We start from the raw sequence: 16,733 nt of genomic DNA, 5'->3' as shown, positions 1-16,733 counted from the left end.
CCCATGCTGCTCCATCCCCAGCACACCCTGTCCCCACCATGTCCCATCCCTGGGGCTCTTTGTCCCCATGGGACACTGTCCCCATGCTGCTCCATCCCCAGCACACCGTGTCCCCACCACGCTCCATCCTTGGGACACTTTGTCCCCATGGGATCGTGTCCCCACCATGCTCCATCCCCAGCACACCCTGTCCCCACCATGGGGACACTTTGTCCCCATGAGACCCTGCTGGCCACGATGCTCCACCCCCAGCCCACCGTGTCCCCGCCATGGCCCATCCCCGGGGCTCTTTGTCCCCATGGGACACTGTCCCCACCATGCTCCACCCCCAGCCCACCGTGTCCCCGCGCTGTCCCACCCCCAGCCCACCCTGTCCCCACCACGGCGCTCTGTCCCCATCCCGTCCCCACGTCCGTCCATCCCCACACCCTCCGTCCGCGCCCAGCGCTCCTCGGTGGGCTCAGGCTCCTCTCCGGTGCCCGCTGCCGGGGGGCGAGCGCTTCTTGCCTCACCCCGCTGCTATTTTTACTCTCTCCGCGGGAGGATTCGCTGCTGCAGCTCCGCGCAGCCCCCGCGGCACCGCGGCACGGGCACGGGCACGGGCACGGGCACGGGCACGGGCTGGGTGCCCACGGTGCGCCTGTCCCGGCGGCAAGCGAGGAGCGGGGCCATGTGTGCCACACGTGTGCCTGGAAGGTGCCCCCCGTGTTCCTGGCACCCCCGTTCTCCCGTGCCACTCTGCAGGTGCCACCCGCGGGTGACGCTGCGTGGGCGCGGGCGCGGGCGGCGCCTGCCGATCCCGGGGGGCTGCGGGTGCCGGCGCTGCCGCAGCGCACGGAGGGGAGGGGGACCGGCCACCCCCTCACACGGCGTCTTCGTGGGTGGGAGAAGCGGGAGCAGCAGCGGGATGGAGCCCGGGAACCTGTTGCCATAACGACTCCCGGTCCCGGGATGGGGACGGTGCGCGGAGCCTGGCACGGGGACACGCGTGGTGACAGAGGGACTCCTCACCTTGTCCCCAGGTTTTGGTCTCCGTGAGGACACTGAGCTCTGCTGGCGCCTGATTTGTCCCCATCCAGGTGCTCACTGCGCTGTGCCACAGGCACAAGTTTGTCACCCACAGCCAGGTTTTGTCACCCACAACCAGGTTTTGTCACCCACAGCCAAGATTTGCCACGCAGAGCCAAGATTTGTCTCCCAGAGCTGGACTTTGTCACCTAGAGCTGGCCTTTGCCACTCAGAGCCGAGATTTGCCACCCAGAGGCAGGATTTGCCACCAGGGCCGGGCTGTGCCGTGTTTTGCCGCGTGGTGCCGGGCGGGCGGGAGGCTGCTCCATGGCTCGGTGCCACCCGGGTAAATATTTTGCTGGAGCGGTGGCTGCTGGCCCAGGGCCACCCGCAGCCGTTGGAGCACCGGGAGATCCGGGGGACGGAGCCAGTTCCCAGCTCCCCCTTCCTCGTTCCTGCTCACGGGCGGCTTCCATCGACACCGCCCCGGGACATCCCAGGAGGGGACGAGCCACCGCTCCGGCTGTCCCCGCTGCATGGGGACCCCCCGGTTGTGGCCCTGTGGGGTCGGGAGAGGTGCCCTGGGTGTCCCCCGGTCCCTTCCTGGCAGCTCTGGTGCCCTGAGGGATGAACCTCCCCTTTCCCATGGGGAACATTTTGTGTCCCTTGGGATTTTCTATGGGGGAAATCTCCAAAAACTGGGGAAGAACCAGGGCAGGTGGGCACAGCCTGAAGGGGTGAAGACGCAGCCCCTGCACCCCCAAATCCCGGGGGCTGCAGCTGGGGGTAGGGCACACAGGGGATGGGATGTTTGGGGAGTCCCCACGGATGTCCCCTCCAGAGTGGTGGCCCTGTCCTGTGTGACACAAGCCGGATGGGGGCAATTTTGCCGCTGCCCACACAGGGGTGGGAGCTGCTGTCCCTCTGTCCCTCTGTCCTCTGTCCCCACACCTCTGGGGAGACTCAAGGGACAGGGACACGCACGGAGCCACCATCCCTGTCCCAGCGCAACCGGCCGTTGCAGGTGGGGTCCCCCGCGGCAGGGAAGGGGTTAAGGACCCCCCCCCCAGGTTGGCTGAACCCCCTGGGGGGCTCCCCAAGGGCTCATTACCGCGGCCTCAGCCCCCCTGCCCGGGGAGGGGGGGATGAATAATTCAGCTCCTGGTAGGAAGACGTGTCCTCCCTCCCTCTCCTTCCTCCTCCTCCTCCTCCTCCTCACCGGCTCTGCCTTCCCCACCTCCCGCCACTCTCATTCCTCGCCGTACCGAGCCTCGGGTGCCACGGAACTCCGCTCGGTAGCGGTGCCAGAGACCCCCCCCGGCCCCCGCCACCGGCTCCGGTGACTCCCGGCCAAGGCCATGGACCCCAAGGAGCGCAAGAAGATCCAGTTCTCGGTGCCCGCCCCCCCCAGCAACCTGGACCCCCGCGCCGTGGAGATGGTGAGGGGACAGGGGACAGGGGACAGGGGACAGGGGACAGGGGACAGGGGACAGGGGACAGGGGAGCCCGGGGGTCTCCCCTCTTGTCAGGGCAAAGCGCCGCCCGTGACCCCGGGGCGAGGAGGGACCCCCGGAATGACCGCGCGGGACGGGAGGGGGACACGGAGAGCCCCGGGGACAGCGGGGACGGGATGGGGACAGAGTGGGACGGGAGGGAGGGGAGGGGACAAAGGGGATTGAACCGGACGGGTTCAGAGGGGGACGGGAGGGGACCGGGAGAGCAGGACAAGGGGGATCGGAGGGGACAAGGCAGGGATGGGACAAGGGGGATCAGAGGGGACAGAGGGGACGAGGCAGGGGATGGAAGGGACAGAGGGAATGCGTTGGGACAGAGGGGATGGGACAAGGGGGATCGGAGGGGACAGGAGGGACAGAATAGGACTGGGAGAGCAGGACAAGGGGGATCGGAGGGGACAGAGGGGACAAGGCAGGGGATGGAAGGGACAGAGGGGATGGGACAAGGGGGAGGTGGGAGGGGACAGAGGGAAGGAGGGGAAGGATCCGGGGAAGATCGGAAGGGACAGAGGGGACAACAGGGAGGCAGAGGATGGGACCGGCAGAGCAGGACAAGGGGGATGGGAGCGGGCAGGGCATGGGACGGGAGGGACAGACCGGACGCGACAGCGTGGGGGACACAGAAAGGGACGGGGACAGGACGAGAGAGCTCCAAGGTCCCCGCACACGGAGAGTTGTGCCAGGGGGACGGGGACAGGGATGAGACAGAGGACAGGGATGGGATGAAGGGGACAGAACCCGCCGGGAGTCAATGCAGCCACCCCTGCCGGTTGTCCCCGATCCGAGGGGACATCCCCAGCACACGCCGGAGCCGGAGCCCCCCGGAGGAGCTGGCCCGGGGCTGGGACACACTGGGGACACCGCGGGGACCCCGCGCCGGGTGGGCTGGTGGCCCTGCACCCACAGGCGCACACACACGCTCACACACGGGCACACACGTGTCCCTGGGGCACAGGGGACAGGGGACTCGGGGCGTCCCCAGCCGGTGACACCCCGGATCTGTGCCCCAGATCCGCCGGAGGAGGCCCACGCCGGCCATGCTCTTCCAGCTCTCCGAACACTCGTCCCCAGGTGAGCGGGGCCGGGCTGCCACACGGGGCGGGGGACGGTGGCAGGGATGGGACACGGTGCCTGTCGTGGTGTCTGGGACGGGACACGGTGGCAGGGATGGGACACGGTGGCTGTCGTGGTGTCTTGGACGGGACAGGGTGGCAGGGATGGGACACGGTGGCTGTCATGGTGTCTTGGACGGGACACGGTGGCAGGGATGGGACACGGTGGCTGTCATGGTGTCTGGGACGGGACACGGTGGCAGGGATGGGACGTGGTGGCTGTCGTGGTGTCTTGGACGGGACACGGTGGCAGGGATGGGACGTGGTGGCTGTCGTGGTGTCTTGGACGGGACAGGGTGGCAGGGAGGGGACATGGGATGCAGTGTCACCTGTGGAATGGGACGTCCGGCAAGGAGGGGACGGGGTGTCACACAAGGAAGGGGGTGGCACGGAGGGGCAGGGTAACCCCTGGAGGGGGTGTCCATGTCCCGCTCACCTTTCTCCGCCCGTGTCCCGCTCACCTTTCTCTCCCCGGCGCCGCTGATCCAGAGGATGAGAACCTGCCCTACCAGGTGAGTGGGCGCCGGGACCCCCGACACGACCCCGCTCCCTGTCCCGTGTCCCCCGGGGGCGTTATCGGCGGCCGGAGCTTATCGGCTCCTTCCCGGCACGGGCACACGGCGCCGGGGACGGGGACACGGGATGGGGACATGGAGCCGAGCCAGGCTGGGCAGTTTGTGCCGAGCAGCGCGTGACCGTGGCGGGGTCACCCCCGCAGTGTCCCCAGCGCCGTGTCCCCAGTGCCACACCCAAACACGAGGTGTCCATAACGGGGTCGCCATCGGGGGCAGCCCAAAACCTCGTCCCCAAGGCAGTGTCCCCATAATGGGGACCCCCAATGCCACATCCCCAAGGCAGTGTCCCCAGTGCCACATCCTCATGGCAGTGTCCCCATAATGGGTGTCCCCAAAGCCACATCCTGATGACAGTGTCCCCAATGCCACATCCTCATGGCAATGTCCCCATTGTGGGACCCATCCTCATGGCAATATCCCCATAATGAGAGTCCCCAATGCCACATCCTCATGGCAGTGTCCCCATAATGGGGGTCCCCAATGCCACGTCCTCATGGCAGTGTCCCCATAATGAGAGTCCCCAATGCCACATCCTCATGGCAGTGTCCCCATAATGGGGGTCCCCAGTGCCACATCCTCATGGCAGTGTCCCCATAATGGGTGTCCCCAAAGCCACATCCTGATGACAGTGTCCCCAATGCCACATCCTCATGGCAATGTCCCCATTGTGGGACCCATCCTCATGGCAATATCCCCATAATGAGAGTCCCCAATGCCACATCCTCATGGCAGTGTCCCCATAATGGGGGTCCCCAATGCCACGTCCTCATGGCAGTGTCCCCATAATGAGAGTCCCCAATGCCACATCCTCATGGCAGTGTCCCCATAATGGGGGTCCCCAATGCCACGTCCTCATGGCAGTGTCCCCATAATGAGAGTCCCCAATGTCACATCCTCATGGCAGTGTCCCCATAATGAGGGTCCCCAATGCCATGTCCTCATGGCAGTGTCCCCATTGTGGGGACCCCAATGTCACATCCTCATGGCAATGTCCCCATAATGAGAGTCCCCAATGCCACGTCATCATGGCAGTGTCCCCATAATGGGGGTCCTCAATGCCACGTCCTCATGGCAATGTCCCCATCATGGGTGTCCCCAACACAGGATCAGGGTCCCCATGGAGGGGTCCTGAGGATGGTGTCCCCAATATCCCATCCCCAATGCGAGGTCCCCACCTCAGGGTCCCATCACGGTGTCCCCAGCGCCACATCCCCTCTGCAGGCTCCTCATTTCCGGGGATGGGGTGGTTGTCACCCCCATGGTGAGACCCCCATCGCAGCCCCCACCTCACCGGGGGATTCCCGGCTCTCCGGGGGCCTCGGTGACCCCCGTTGGGGACACCGGGCCGCCCCCATCCCGACGCCTGTCCCCCCGCAGCGCTCGGGCGAGGGCTGCCTGCTCAAACCAAAGAGGACCAACCCGTGTGCCTACACCCCGCCCTCGCTCAAAGGTACCGCCCGCGGGGACAGCGGGGACACCACGGGGACAGTCTGGTGCTCCCGGTGCCCCCGGTGACACCGGCGTGTCCCCAGCCGTGCAGCGCATCGTGCAGTCCCACCTGGAGAGCGGCATGGGCGGCGGGGACAGCTCCGACGGGGAGCCCGATGATGGCTGCGACCCCGACAGTGGCCTCGAGTCTGGTGAGGGGACGTGGGGACACGGGGAGGGGACTGTCAGAGGCCAGGTGGTGTGGGGACATGAGGAGGGGATTCCGGAGCCCAGGGAATGAGGGACATGGATGCCAGAACTCTGGGGACACAAGGACATGGGGACATGGATGCCAGAGCCTTGGGGACCTGGGGAGGGGGATTCTGGAGCCCAGGGGATGTGGGGACAGGGATGGCAGAGCTTGGGGACACAGGGACATGGGGACAGGGGTTCTGGAGCCCAAAGGATGTGAGGACATGGGGAGGGGGATTCTGGAGCCCAGGGGGTGTGGGGACATTGGTGCCAGAGCCTTGGGGACACAGGGACATGGGGAAGGGGATTCTGGAGCCCAAGGGGTGTGGGGACATTGGTGCCAGAGCCTTGGGGACATGGGGACGGGGATTCTGGAGCTCAGGGGACACTAGGACATGGGGACAGGCCTCCCAGAGCCCAGGGGATGTGCGGACAGCCATGGCAGAGCTTGGGGACACAGGGACATGGGGACAGGCGTTCTGGAGCCCAAAGGATGTGGGGACATGGGGAGGGGGATTCTGGAGCCCAAGGGATGTGGTGATGGGGCTGCTGGAATCTGAGGGATGGGGACATGGCCCTGCCAGAGCCCAGGGGACAGGGAGGCCATGGGGACACAGCCACGGGGGTGCCAGAGCTGCGGGGATGTGGGGACACGAGGACCAGAAGCCCGGGGTGCACGGGGACAGGATTGCTGGAGCCTGGGGGACATGGGGAGGTGGGGAGGGGGATTCTGGAGCCCAAGGGGTGTGAGGACATTGGTGCCACAGTCTGGGGGACACAGGGACACGGGGAGGGGGTTCTGGAGCCCAAAGGATGCAGGGACATGGATGGCACAGCCTTGGGGACACAGGGACACGGGGACACGGGGAGGGGGTTCTGGAGCCCAAGGGATGCAGGGACATGGATGGCATAGCCTTGGGGACACAGGGACACGGGGAGGGGGTTCTGGAGCCCAAGGGATGCAGGGACATGGATGGCATAGCCTTGGGGACACAGGGACACGGGGAGGGGGTTCTGGAGCCCAAGGGATGCAGGGACATGGATGGCATAGCCTTGGGGACACAGGGACACGGGGAGGGGGTTCTGGAGCCCAAGGGATGCAGGGACATGGATGGCATAGCCTTGGGGACACGGGGAGGGGGTTCTGGAGCCCAAGGGATGTGGGGACATGGATGGCATAGCCTTGGGGACACGGGGAGGGGGTTCTGGAGCCCAAGGGATGTGGGGACATGGATGGCATAGCCTTGGGGACACGGGGAGGGGGATTCTCAGCCCAGGGGATGTGGGGACACGGGGACAAGAACCCCGGGGTACACGGGGACAGCATTGCTGAAGCCTGGGGGGACACGGGGAGGTGGGGACGGGGGTCACCATCCCCTGCAGCCCGCGGGGACAAGGCCAGGGCTGGCACACGGGCTGGCTGCCACGCTGTCCTTGCTGCCCACGTGTCCCTGTCCCCCGCGGGGCCGGTGACGCCAGCCGGACCCCCGGCCGCTGTGTGACGCGGTCCCGGTGCCGCCCCGGTGCCTCCCCGGTGCCGCGCGTGCCTCGCCGTGGCCCGGGCTCATGGACCCCCGCCCGGGCAGCCCCGGGGAGCCAGGGCAGAGCCGAGCGCAGCTACTTCCCCGCCGGGCTGAAGGCGCACAAGCGGAAAGGTAACGGGATGGGGACAGAGAGAGACCGGGATGGGAGGGGACAGGCGTGGCACGAGGGTGGGGGTGACGGGGGGACAGTGGGATGGCAGAGGGATGGAAGCAGGACAGACACAGTGGAGGCGATGGCGGAGACGGGAGGATGGGGACAGCGAGGGGACAGGGCGGTGGAGGGATGGGGGACAAGGATATGGGGGTGGCAGGAGGATTGGGATGGCGGGGATACACAGGGACAGCGAGGGGACAGAGTGGTGGAGGGCTGAGAATGGTGGGGGACAAGGATATGGGGGTGGCAGGAGGATGGGGACAGGGTGGTGGAGGGATGGGGAAGGTGGGGGACAAGGTGGCAGGAGGATGGGGACAGCAGCTCAGGGATGGCAGGAGGATGAGGATGGCGGGGACACGGGACAGTGAGGGGACAAGGTGCTGGAGGGATGGGAGACAAGGATGGGGACAGCAAGGGGATGGGGTGGTGGAGAGGTGAGGATGGTGGGGGACAAGAATTTGAGGGTGGCAGGACAATTGGGACAGCAGGACAGGGATGGCAGCAGGATTGGGATGATGGTGGACAAGGATGGGGGGGTGGCAGGAGGATTGGGACAGCAAGGGGACAAGGTGGTGGAGACTTGGGAATGGTGGGGACAAGGATATGGGGGTTGACAGGAGGGTGGGACAGGGTGGTGAAGGGGTGAGGATGGTGGGGGACAAGGTGGCAGGAAGATGAGGACAGCAGGACAGGGATGGCAGGAGGATGGGGATGGTGGGGACACACAGGGACAACGAGGAGGAATGGGGGACAGGGACATGGGGCTGTCAGGAGGATTGGGACAGCAGGACAGGGTGGTGGAAGGATGGGGGACAAGGATGGGGGGGTGGCAGGAGGATGGGACAGGGTGGTGGAGGGATGGGGATGGTTGGGGACAATGTGGCAGGAGGATGGCGACAGTGAGGGGGACAGGGTGGTGGGAGGATGGGGACAGCAGGACAAGGATGGCAGCAGGATGGGGATGGCAGGGCCACACACGGACAGCCCGCTCACTCTCCGGGGACACGGGGCGGGCACCGGGGCTCGGTGTCGCGTCCCCTCTGGGTGTCCCCGGTGGCACCGTGCCGCTCCCCGCAGGCGGGCAGAAGGTTTCCTTCGCCGGCGGCATCGACGAGCGCGAGGAGGACCTGAAGTCGCTGACGGTGTCCGAGATCCCCGAGGACCCCGAGGGCGCGGAGGGCGACGAGGACGAGCCGGGCCAGGAGCAGGACGGTGGCACCGGGGGTACGTGGGGGGGGGGGGGGGGGGGGGGGAGCTGTCCCCCGCTCCGTGCCCGCTGTCCCCGGTGCCACCGCGCCGCTGAGCCCGCTCGTTTCCATCCGCAGAGCGGCGACACGTGGGGTTCGCCGAGGTTCCCTCGCGTCCCATCGGCACCGAGCGCCACTCGCCCACCTTCCCGCTGGGCACCAGTTAGCTGGCACCGGGCACCGGGCACCGGGCACCGGCCCCGCCCGGCCCCGCCGGCCCCCGCAGCTTCGCCCGTGCCCCCCGGCTGCCCCCCGCCCGCTGCCTGCGCTTCGCCTGCCGTGCGCCCTGTGCCGCGCCGTGCCGGGCCGTGCCGGGACACGCCGGGACCCCCGCACAGCCCCGGCCGCCCCCTCCCACCCCCCGGCTGCCGGTGATGGAGGAGCCGGGGATGGGAGCCCCGGGTGCTGGCGGCCCCCCCTGGCTGCTGCCCCCCGGCCCCGAGCGAGCAGAGCCCCCCGCCCGCAATAAACGGCTGTACAGAGGGTGCCGAGTGGTTTTGGGGGGCTGGGGGGTCTTTGGGGGGGGTCTGGTTTCTGTCAGGGGGTGGGGCGCCCCGTGAACACCCCTCTGTTCCATAGGGAATGGTTTGTCCCGAGCCCCACTGATCCCCCCCCCCATGTGGGGAATGGTGTCTTCCAGCCCCATGGATACCCCCCTGTCCCATAGGGAATGGTCTGTCCCGAGCCCCACTGATCCCCCCCATGTGGGGAATGGTGTCTCCCAGCCCTATGGATTCCCCCTCCACTACCACGCAATGGTCTCTCCCAGCCCCACGGACACCGCTCCACTGGGGAATGGTCTCTCCCAGACTCCACTGCACACCCCCAAGGAAGGAAATGGTCTTTCCCAGACCCACTGCACACCCCCATGGGGGGACAATGGTCTCTCCCAGACCCACTGCACACCCCCATGGGGGGGACAATGGTCTCTCCCAGACCCACTGCACACCCCCATGGGGGGGACAATGGTCTTTCCCAGACCCACTGCACACCCCCATGGGGGGACAATGGTCTCTCCCAGACCCACTGCACACCCCCAAGGAAGGGAATGGTCTCTCCCTTGGTCGCCCCATAGACACACCCCCGTCCACACAGGGATGGTTTTGCCCTCACCCCACTGATTCCCCCCTTTGGAATCGTCTCTCCCAGCCCCACTGACCCCCCCTCCCGCCGTAAATGGTCTCTCCCGGCTCCCCCCCCCCGCGGCGGGCAATGGTCGCTGCCGGCACCGCCTCACTCTGGAGTTTCCCTTCCGGGGTCAGAGGTGGCGGCGGGCCCGGAAGCGGCGGCCGGCGGGACCCGGACCCGGCACCGGCACCGGCACCGGGAGGTACCAAGGGAGGGACACGGGGGGGGGGGACACGGGGACAATTCGGGGCGGGCTCCGCTCCATTCCTGGCGCTGTCGGTGCCGGGCTCCGCTGGCGCAGCCTCGGTGCCGCTCCCGGTAGCGGAGCCGCCGGTGGGAGCGGGACGGGACGGGGCTGGCACGGCGAGTCCCGGCCTCACGCCCGGTTACCGGCACCGGGCCCCACGGCTTGGGGAGGCCTCGGGCAGCCGCGGGGCTTCGCTGGGGTCCCGGCACCGGTCCCGTTATCCGGCGCTCCACGGGGCTGGGTCGGTGCGGGGTCCCGGGGCTGGGTCGGTGCGGGGTCCTGGGGCTGGGTCGGTGCGGGTCCCGGGGCTGGGTCGGTGCCGGGGTCTCGGGCTCTTCCCGCGGCTCCGGGCAGGTGCAGGAAGCGCCGGGACCACCCCGGGACGGTTTGGATTCCCAGCCCCACATCCCGACCCAAAATCCAGCCCAAATCCGGACGCACATCCTGACCGAAATCCTGACCCGCATCCCGACTCAAATCCAACCCAAATCCAGCCATACCTCCCAAACAAAATTCCAACCCAAATCCAGCCCCAAATCCAGCCCAAATCCGGACCCACATCCAACCCAAATCCAGCCCAAATCCCAACCCAAATCCAACCCAAATCCAGCCCCACATCCCAAACAAAATTCCAACCCAAATCCAGCCCAAATCCAGCCCCACATCCCAGCACAGCCAGCCCCAAATCCAGCCCCACATTCAGCCCCAAATCCAACCCACGTCCAGCCCCAAATCCAGCCCAAATCCAGCCTCACATCCCAAACAAAATTCCAACCCAAATTCAGCCCCACATCCGACCCAAATCCAGCCCCACATCCCGACCAAAATTCCAGCCCAAATCCAGCCCAAATCCCAACGCAAATCCAGCCCCACATCCCAACACATCCAGCCCCACATTCAGCCCCAAATCCAGCCCAAATCCAGCCCCACATCCCGACCAAAATCTCAGCCCAAATCCCAACCAAAATCCTGACCCAAATCCAGCCCCAGACCCATCCCAAATCCAGCCCCACATCCAGCCCAAATCCCAACTGAAATCCTGACCCAAATCCCAACCCCAAATCCCAACCCCAATCCCGTTGTGAACGCTCTCCCAACCCCCAGAATTTGGGGCTCCCAGCCCTGAAACCCCCAAATGTTGGGCTGGGCTGGGCTGTGCCTCCTGCTGCCTTTGGGGCGTTGTGAGGGGAGCCCCAAATGTCACCCCAGAGCTTTTAGGGGAAACAGGGGATCCCACAGCTGGCTCTGGGGCAAAGCTGCTTTTCCTGAGGTTCCCTGCAGTGCCGGGGGGGAACAGGTTCCTGAGGGGTTTCAGTGTCCTCCTGGGGGTCTCGGTGTCCTTCTGGGGGTCTCAGTGTCCTTCTGGGGTGTCTTGGTGTCCTTCTGGGGGGAACAGGTTCCTGGGGGTCTCAGTGTCCTGTTGGAGGGTCTCAGTGTCCTCCTGGAGGTCTTAGTGTCCCCCCAGGGTCTCAGTGTCCTCCCGGGGGTCTCTCAGTGTCCCCCTGGGGGGAACAGGTTCCTGAGGGTCTCAGTGTCCTCCCAGGGGTCTCAGAGTCCTCTTGGAGGTCTCAGTGTCCCCATGGGGTTCTCAGTGTCCTCCCGAGGGTCTCTTGGTGTCCTCCTGGAGGGAACAGATTCCTGGGGGGTCTCAGTGTCCTCCTGGAGGTCTCAGGGTCCCCCCAGGGTCTCTTGGTGTCTCCCCAGAGGTCTCAGTGTCATCCTGGGTCTCTCTTGGTGTCCTCCTGGAGGGAACAGGTTCCTGGGGGGGGGTCTCAGTGTCCTCCTGGAGGTCTCAGTGTCCCCCCAGGGTCTCAGGGTCCCCCCAGAGGTCTCAATGTCATCCTGGGGGTCTCTTGGTGTCCTCCTGGGGGGAACAGGTTCCTGGGGGGGGTCTCAGTGTCCTCCTAGAGGTCTTGGTGTCCCCCCAGGCTCTCAGTGTCCTCTTGGAGGTCTCAAAGTCCCCCTGGGGATCTCTTGGTGTCCTCCTGGGGGGAACAGGTTCCTGAAGGTCTCAGTGTCCTCTTGGAGGTCTCAGTGTCCCCCCTGGGGTCTCAGTGTCCTCCCGAGGGTCTCTTGGTGTCCTCCTGGGGGGAACAGGTTCCTGAGGGTCTCAGTGTCCTCCCAGGGGTCTCTCAGTGTCCCCATGGGGGTCTCAGTGTCCCCCCAGGGTCTCAGGGTCCCCCCAGAGGTCTCAGTGTCCTCTTGGAGGTCTCAGTGTCCTCCCGGGGGTCTCTCAGTGTCCCCCTGGGAGTCTCAGTGTCCTCCTGGAGGTCTTGGTGTCCCCCTGGGGGTCTCAGTGTCCTCCCGAGGGTCTCTTGGTGTCCTCCTGGGGGGAACAGGTTCCTGAGGGTCTCAGTGTCCCCCTTGGGGTCTCAGTGTCCTCCTGGAGGTCTTGGTGTCCCCCCAGGGTCTCGGTGTCCTGTTGGAGGGTCTCAGTGTCCTATTGGGGCTCTCTTGGTGTCCTTCTGGGGGGAACAGGTTCCTGGGGCTCTCAGTGTCCCCCCAAGGTCTTACTGTCCCCCCAGGGGTCCCCATGTCCCCACTTTGCCCTGAACCAACCCTTCCCCAGTGCTTTGCCCCGCTGGATCCTTCCCAGTTTAATTTTTGGCTGAGCAGTTTCAGTATCTGGGTTAAAATTGCCATTTTTTTTTTTGGTGTTTTCGAGGGGCTCAGACACCCCGGGGGGGGTCCCCATCCCTCTGCTCCTCCAGCTCGGGGGTTTTGGGGTCCCCCTGGGGGTGTCCCCAGCGGAGGGGACAGCAGGAGCTGTCACATGAGCCCAGGGGGAAGCGAGGAAGGAGAAGTGGAGTCACGGGGTGGGAAAAGCTCCTCAGGGGGAGCGGGGTCATTAACGAGGCACGGGGCTAACGAGGGGCTCAGGGAGGGGTGACACAGGGATTGGGGTGACAGGGCTGGGGCGTTCCTTGGCACTGCCACTGGGGGTGTTTTGGTGGCCATTGTCCTGTTGGAAGTGGGCTAACGGGGTTTTGGGGTGCTGGCACTGGGTTTAGGGTGGTGGCACTGGGCTGTGGTGGCACTGGGATGATGATGGATGTGATTTTGGGGTGCTGGCACTGGATTAATGGTTGTTTAGGGTGGTGGCACTGGGCTGTGGTGGCACTGGGCTCATGATGGATGTGGTTTTGGGGTGCTGGCACTGGCTGACAGGGTTTTGGGGTGCTGGCACTGGATTAATTGTTGTTTAGGGTGGTGGCACTGGGCTGTGGTGGCACTGGGATGATGATGGATGTGGTTTTGGGGTGCTGGCACTAGCTGACAGGGTTTTGGGAGGCTGGCACTGGCTGACAGGGTTTTGGGGTGCTGGCACTGGATTAATGGTGGTTTAGGGTGGTGGCACTGAGCTGTGGTGGCACTGGGCTCATGATGGATGTGGTTTTGGGGTGCTGGCACTGGATTGGTGATGGTTTAGGGTGGTGGCACTGAGCTGATGGGGTTTTGGGGTGCTGGCACTGGGTTAATGGTGGTTTAGGGTGGTGGAACTGGACTGATGGGGTTTTGAGGTGATGCACTGGGCTGGCAGGGTTTTGGGGTGCTGGCACTGGATTGATGGTGGTTTAGGGTGCTGGCACTGAGATGTGGTGGCCCTGGGCTGATGAGGTTTTGGGGTGGTGGCACTGGTCTGTCACCTGGGGTGTCCCCGTGGGTGTGATCTGTCACCCAGGGTGTCCCTGTGGGCTGTGATTTGTCACTTGGGGTGTCCCCCAGGCTGTGATTTGTCACTCAGGGTGTCCCTCCAGGATGTATCTGCCTCACAGAATGTCCCCTGGGCTGTGATGTGTCACTCGGGGTGTCCCCAGGGCTGTGATCTGTCCCACACAGTGTCCCCAGGGCTGTGATCTGTCACTCAGGGTGTCCCCAGGGCTGTGATCTGTCACTCGGGGTGTCCCCAGGCTGTGATCTGTCCCACACAGTGTCCCCAGGGCTGTGATCTGTCACTCAGGGTGTCCCCAGGGCTGTGATCTGTCACTCAGGGTGTCCCCAGGGCTGTGATCTGTCACTCGGGGTGTCCCCAGGGCTGTGATCTGTCCCACACAGTGTCCCCCAGGCTGTGATCTGTCACTCGGGGTGTCCCCCAGGGCTGTGATCTGTCCCACACAGTGTCCCCCAGGCTGTGATCTGTCACTCGGGGTGTCCCCCAGGGCTGTGATCTGTCCCACACAGTGTCCCCAGGCTGTGATCTGTCCCACACAGTGTCCCCAGGCTGTGATCTGTCACTCGGGGTGTCCCCCAGGCTGTGATCTGTCCCACACAGTGTCCCCCAGGCTGTGATCTGTCACTCGGGGTGTCCCCAGGCTGTGATCTGTCACTCGGGGTGTCCCCAGGGCTGTGATCTGTCCCACACAGTGTCCCCAGGGCTGTGATCTGTCACCCATGGTGCCCCCCAGCAGTGTTTGCCCCTCCCTGGGATGCACTCCTGGGATCATTCAGGCTGGAAAAGCCCTCCAGCATCCCCAAGCCTGCCATGGGTTAAGGCCTGTCACACAGAGCCGTGTCACCCCTGTCCCCAAGCGCCACCTCCGCACCATTTCTGACAGCACCTGCAGAGCCCCTGATTGTCCTTTCAGTGGATGAACCCCCCCGGTGCCCACCCTGCCCCTCTCCTGGCACAGCTTGGGGCTTTTCCCTCTCGTTCCTGGGGAGCAGAGCCTGGCATGTGGAGGATGCTGGAATGCATAATGGAGCAGAGCTCAATAATTCATGTGTCACCCAGGAACAGGCACGTTCCCTCACACCCAGCCCCTGCTCTGAGCTCTCAGCTGCCACAGGGAGCAGCTCCACTCAAGGGGGGGGGTTGTCTGGGATTCACACGTTCCTGTTTTCCCCCATAATTCAGATTTTTTTCCCTCAGGAATTGGATGGTTTGGGAGCGTCCCAAACAGCCCAAACCCCCTTGGCAAGGCTGGGGTTGGTGATGAGCTGCACCAGCGTGCTCTGGTGTGGTGTCCCCATGTCCTGCCGTGTCCCACCACCTCATTGTGACCCCTCCTGGCATCCCTGGGGCCTCTCCGGGTGATTTTAAAGCGCTCTGAAAGTCGGGGCGGGGCTGCCTAAGTGCAAAGTGCTGTAGGAGGGGAGGAGGAGGCGGCGGCGGCCCCGGCCAGGGGGGATCCATTATTTATCCCTCACAGATGTCCCCAACTTTTGTCACTTCCAGCCAGGCCCGGCGCAGGGAGCGCCTGATCCGAAGTGACAAGGATTCCACTCCTTCCCCAGCTCCTCGGAGAGGGAACAACAGGGATTTGACAGGAGTCCAGCTTTGTTCCCTTCCCAGCCCCAGCACAACGCAAAAACCGCTGGCTCAGGGGTCCAAACTGGCCCAAACTGGCCCAAACTGGGCTGTGCTCAGCTCCTGCGGGTGCTCCTGGCTGGCTGCGCATCCCTTGGGATTTCCACTCCCCACAGATCTGGGCAGACCCTTGTGGCCTTTTTCCTTTTTCCATGGACTCTGCTGGGTGTCACCAGTGGGATTTTAAAGCTCACTGCTTTCAAATCTCACTGGTTTAAACCTCACTGCTTTCAAACCTCACTGCTTTCAAACCTCACTGCTTTCAAATCTCACTGGTTCAAACCTCACTGCTTTCAAATCTCACTGCTTTCAAACCTCACTGGTTCAAACCTCACTGCTTTCAAACCTCACTGCTTTCAAACCTCACTGCTTTCAAATCTCACTGCTTTCAAACCTCACTGGTTCAAACCTCCCTGGTTCTTCCCAGCAGGCACAGAACTGCCAAGAGCAGTCCAGGGGGATTTTTTTGGCAACATCCTTGAGCAGGGAAGGAGTTTGGCCATGGGTGACTCGGAGGTGACAGATCCCTGGCCCGACCTGTTCTGTGTTTGTGTCCCCAGCCTGTCACCCTCCCTTCCCACAGGGGCCTCCTTGTGCTGCGCTGACGGAGAGGAAAAATCCCAGCACAATGGTTGGCAGGGCTGCAGGAAAACAGCCCCGGCCTTCCAACACCTGACTCGTGCTGGGATCGTGTGCCCGGCACTGCCAGGCGGGGCTGGACACGGGACAGCTCCTCCCCAACACGAGGACACAGAGCAGCTCCTTCCCTGCTGCCCTCCTGCCCCTGAGACACTGAGTAGATCCTTCCCTGCCCCTGGGAGATGGAGCAGCTCCTTCCCTAACACTGGAACACGGAGCAGTTCCTTCCCTGCTGCCTTCCTGCCCTGGAACACAGGGCAGCTCTTTCCCTGCCCCTGGAACATGGAGCAGCTCCTTCCCTCCTTTCCCTGCTGCCTTTCTGCCTTGGAACATGGAGCAGCTCCTTCCCTGCTCATGGGGGATGGAGCAGTTTTCCTTTCCTCCTCCTGGGACACAGCAGCTCCTTCCCTGCCCCTGGAACATGGAGCAGATCCTTCCCTGCCCCTGGAAGAGGGAGCAGATCCTTCCCTGCCCCTGGAACATGGAGCAGATCCTTCCCTGCCCCTGGAACATGGAGCAGATCCTTCCCTGCCCCTGGAACATGGAGCAGATCCTTCCCTGTCCCTGGAAGAGGGAG

General features: G+C 64.6%; 1 protein-coding gene across 1 annotated transcript; it reads left to right on the top strand.

Moving 5' to 3' along the window:
• Positions 1 to 2,271: 2,271 nt before the first annotated feature.
• PPP1R1B (protein phosphatase 1 regulatory inhibitor subunit 1B) lies at positions 2,272 to 9,262 on the top strand. The gene is made up of 8 exons (XM_058820721.1): positions 2,272 to 2,447; positions 3,533 to 3,593; positions 4,124 to 4,146; positions 5,587 to 5,659; positions 5,742 to 5,849; positions 7,476 to 7,544; positions 8,665 to 8,811; positions 8,913 to 9,262. Exons 1-8 carry the CDS (start codon positions 2,367 to 2,369, stop codon positions 8,999 to 9,001), a joined length of 651 nt encoding a protein of 216 aa, XP_058676704.1. The 5' UTR covers positions 2,272 to 2,366; the 3' UTR covers positions 9,002 to 9,262.
• The last annotated feature ends 7,471 nt before the right edge of the window (positions 9,263 to 16,733 follow it).

The sequence above is a fragment of the Ammospiza caudacuta genome, chromosome 27 (assembly GCF_027887145.1).
Source record: "Ammospiza caudacuta isolate bAmmCau1 chromosome 27, bAmmCau1.pri, whole genome shotgun sequence".
Classification (NCBI taxonomy): domain Eukaryota; kingdom Metazoa; phylum Chordata; class Aves; order Passeriformes; family Passerellidae; genus Ammospiza; species Ammospiza caudacuta.
Note: the sequence above shows the minus strand (reverse complement) of the source record. Positions and strands in the feature narration are given on the sequence as shown.

Coding starts and splice junctions, on each gene's coding strand:
- PPP1R1B (XM_058820721.1), top strand. CDS start 2,367: ATGGACCCCAAGGAGCGCAAGAAGATCCAGTTCTCGGTGCCCGCCCCC. Junction 5,850..7,475: donor CGACAGTGGCCTCGAGTCTG/GTGAGGGGACGT, acceptor CCGCCCGGGCAG/CCCCGGGGAGCCAGGGCAGA. Junction 8,812..8,912: donor GCAGGACGGTGGCACCGGGG/GTACGTGGGGGG, acceptor TTCCATCCGCAG/AGCGGCGACACGTGGGGTTC.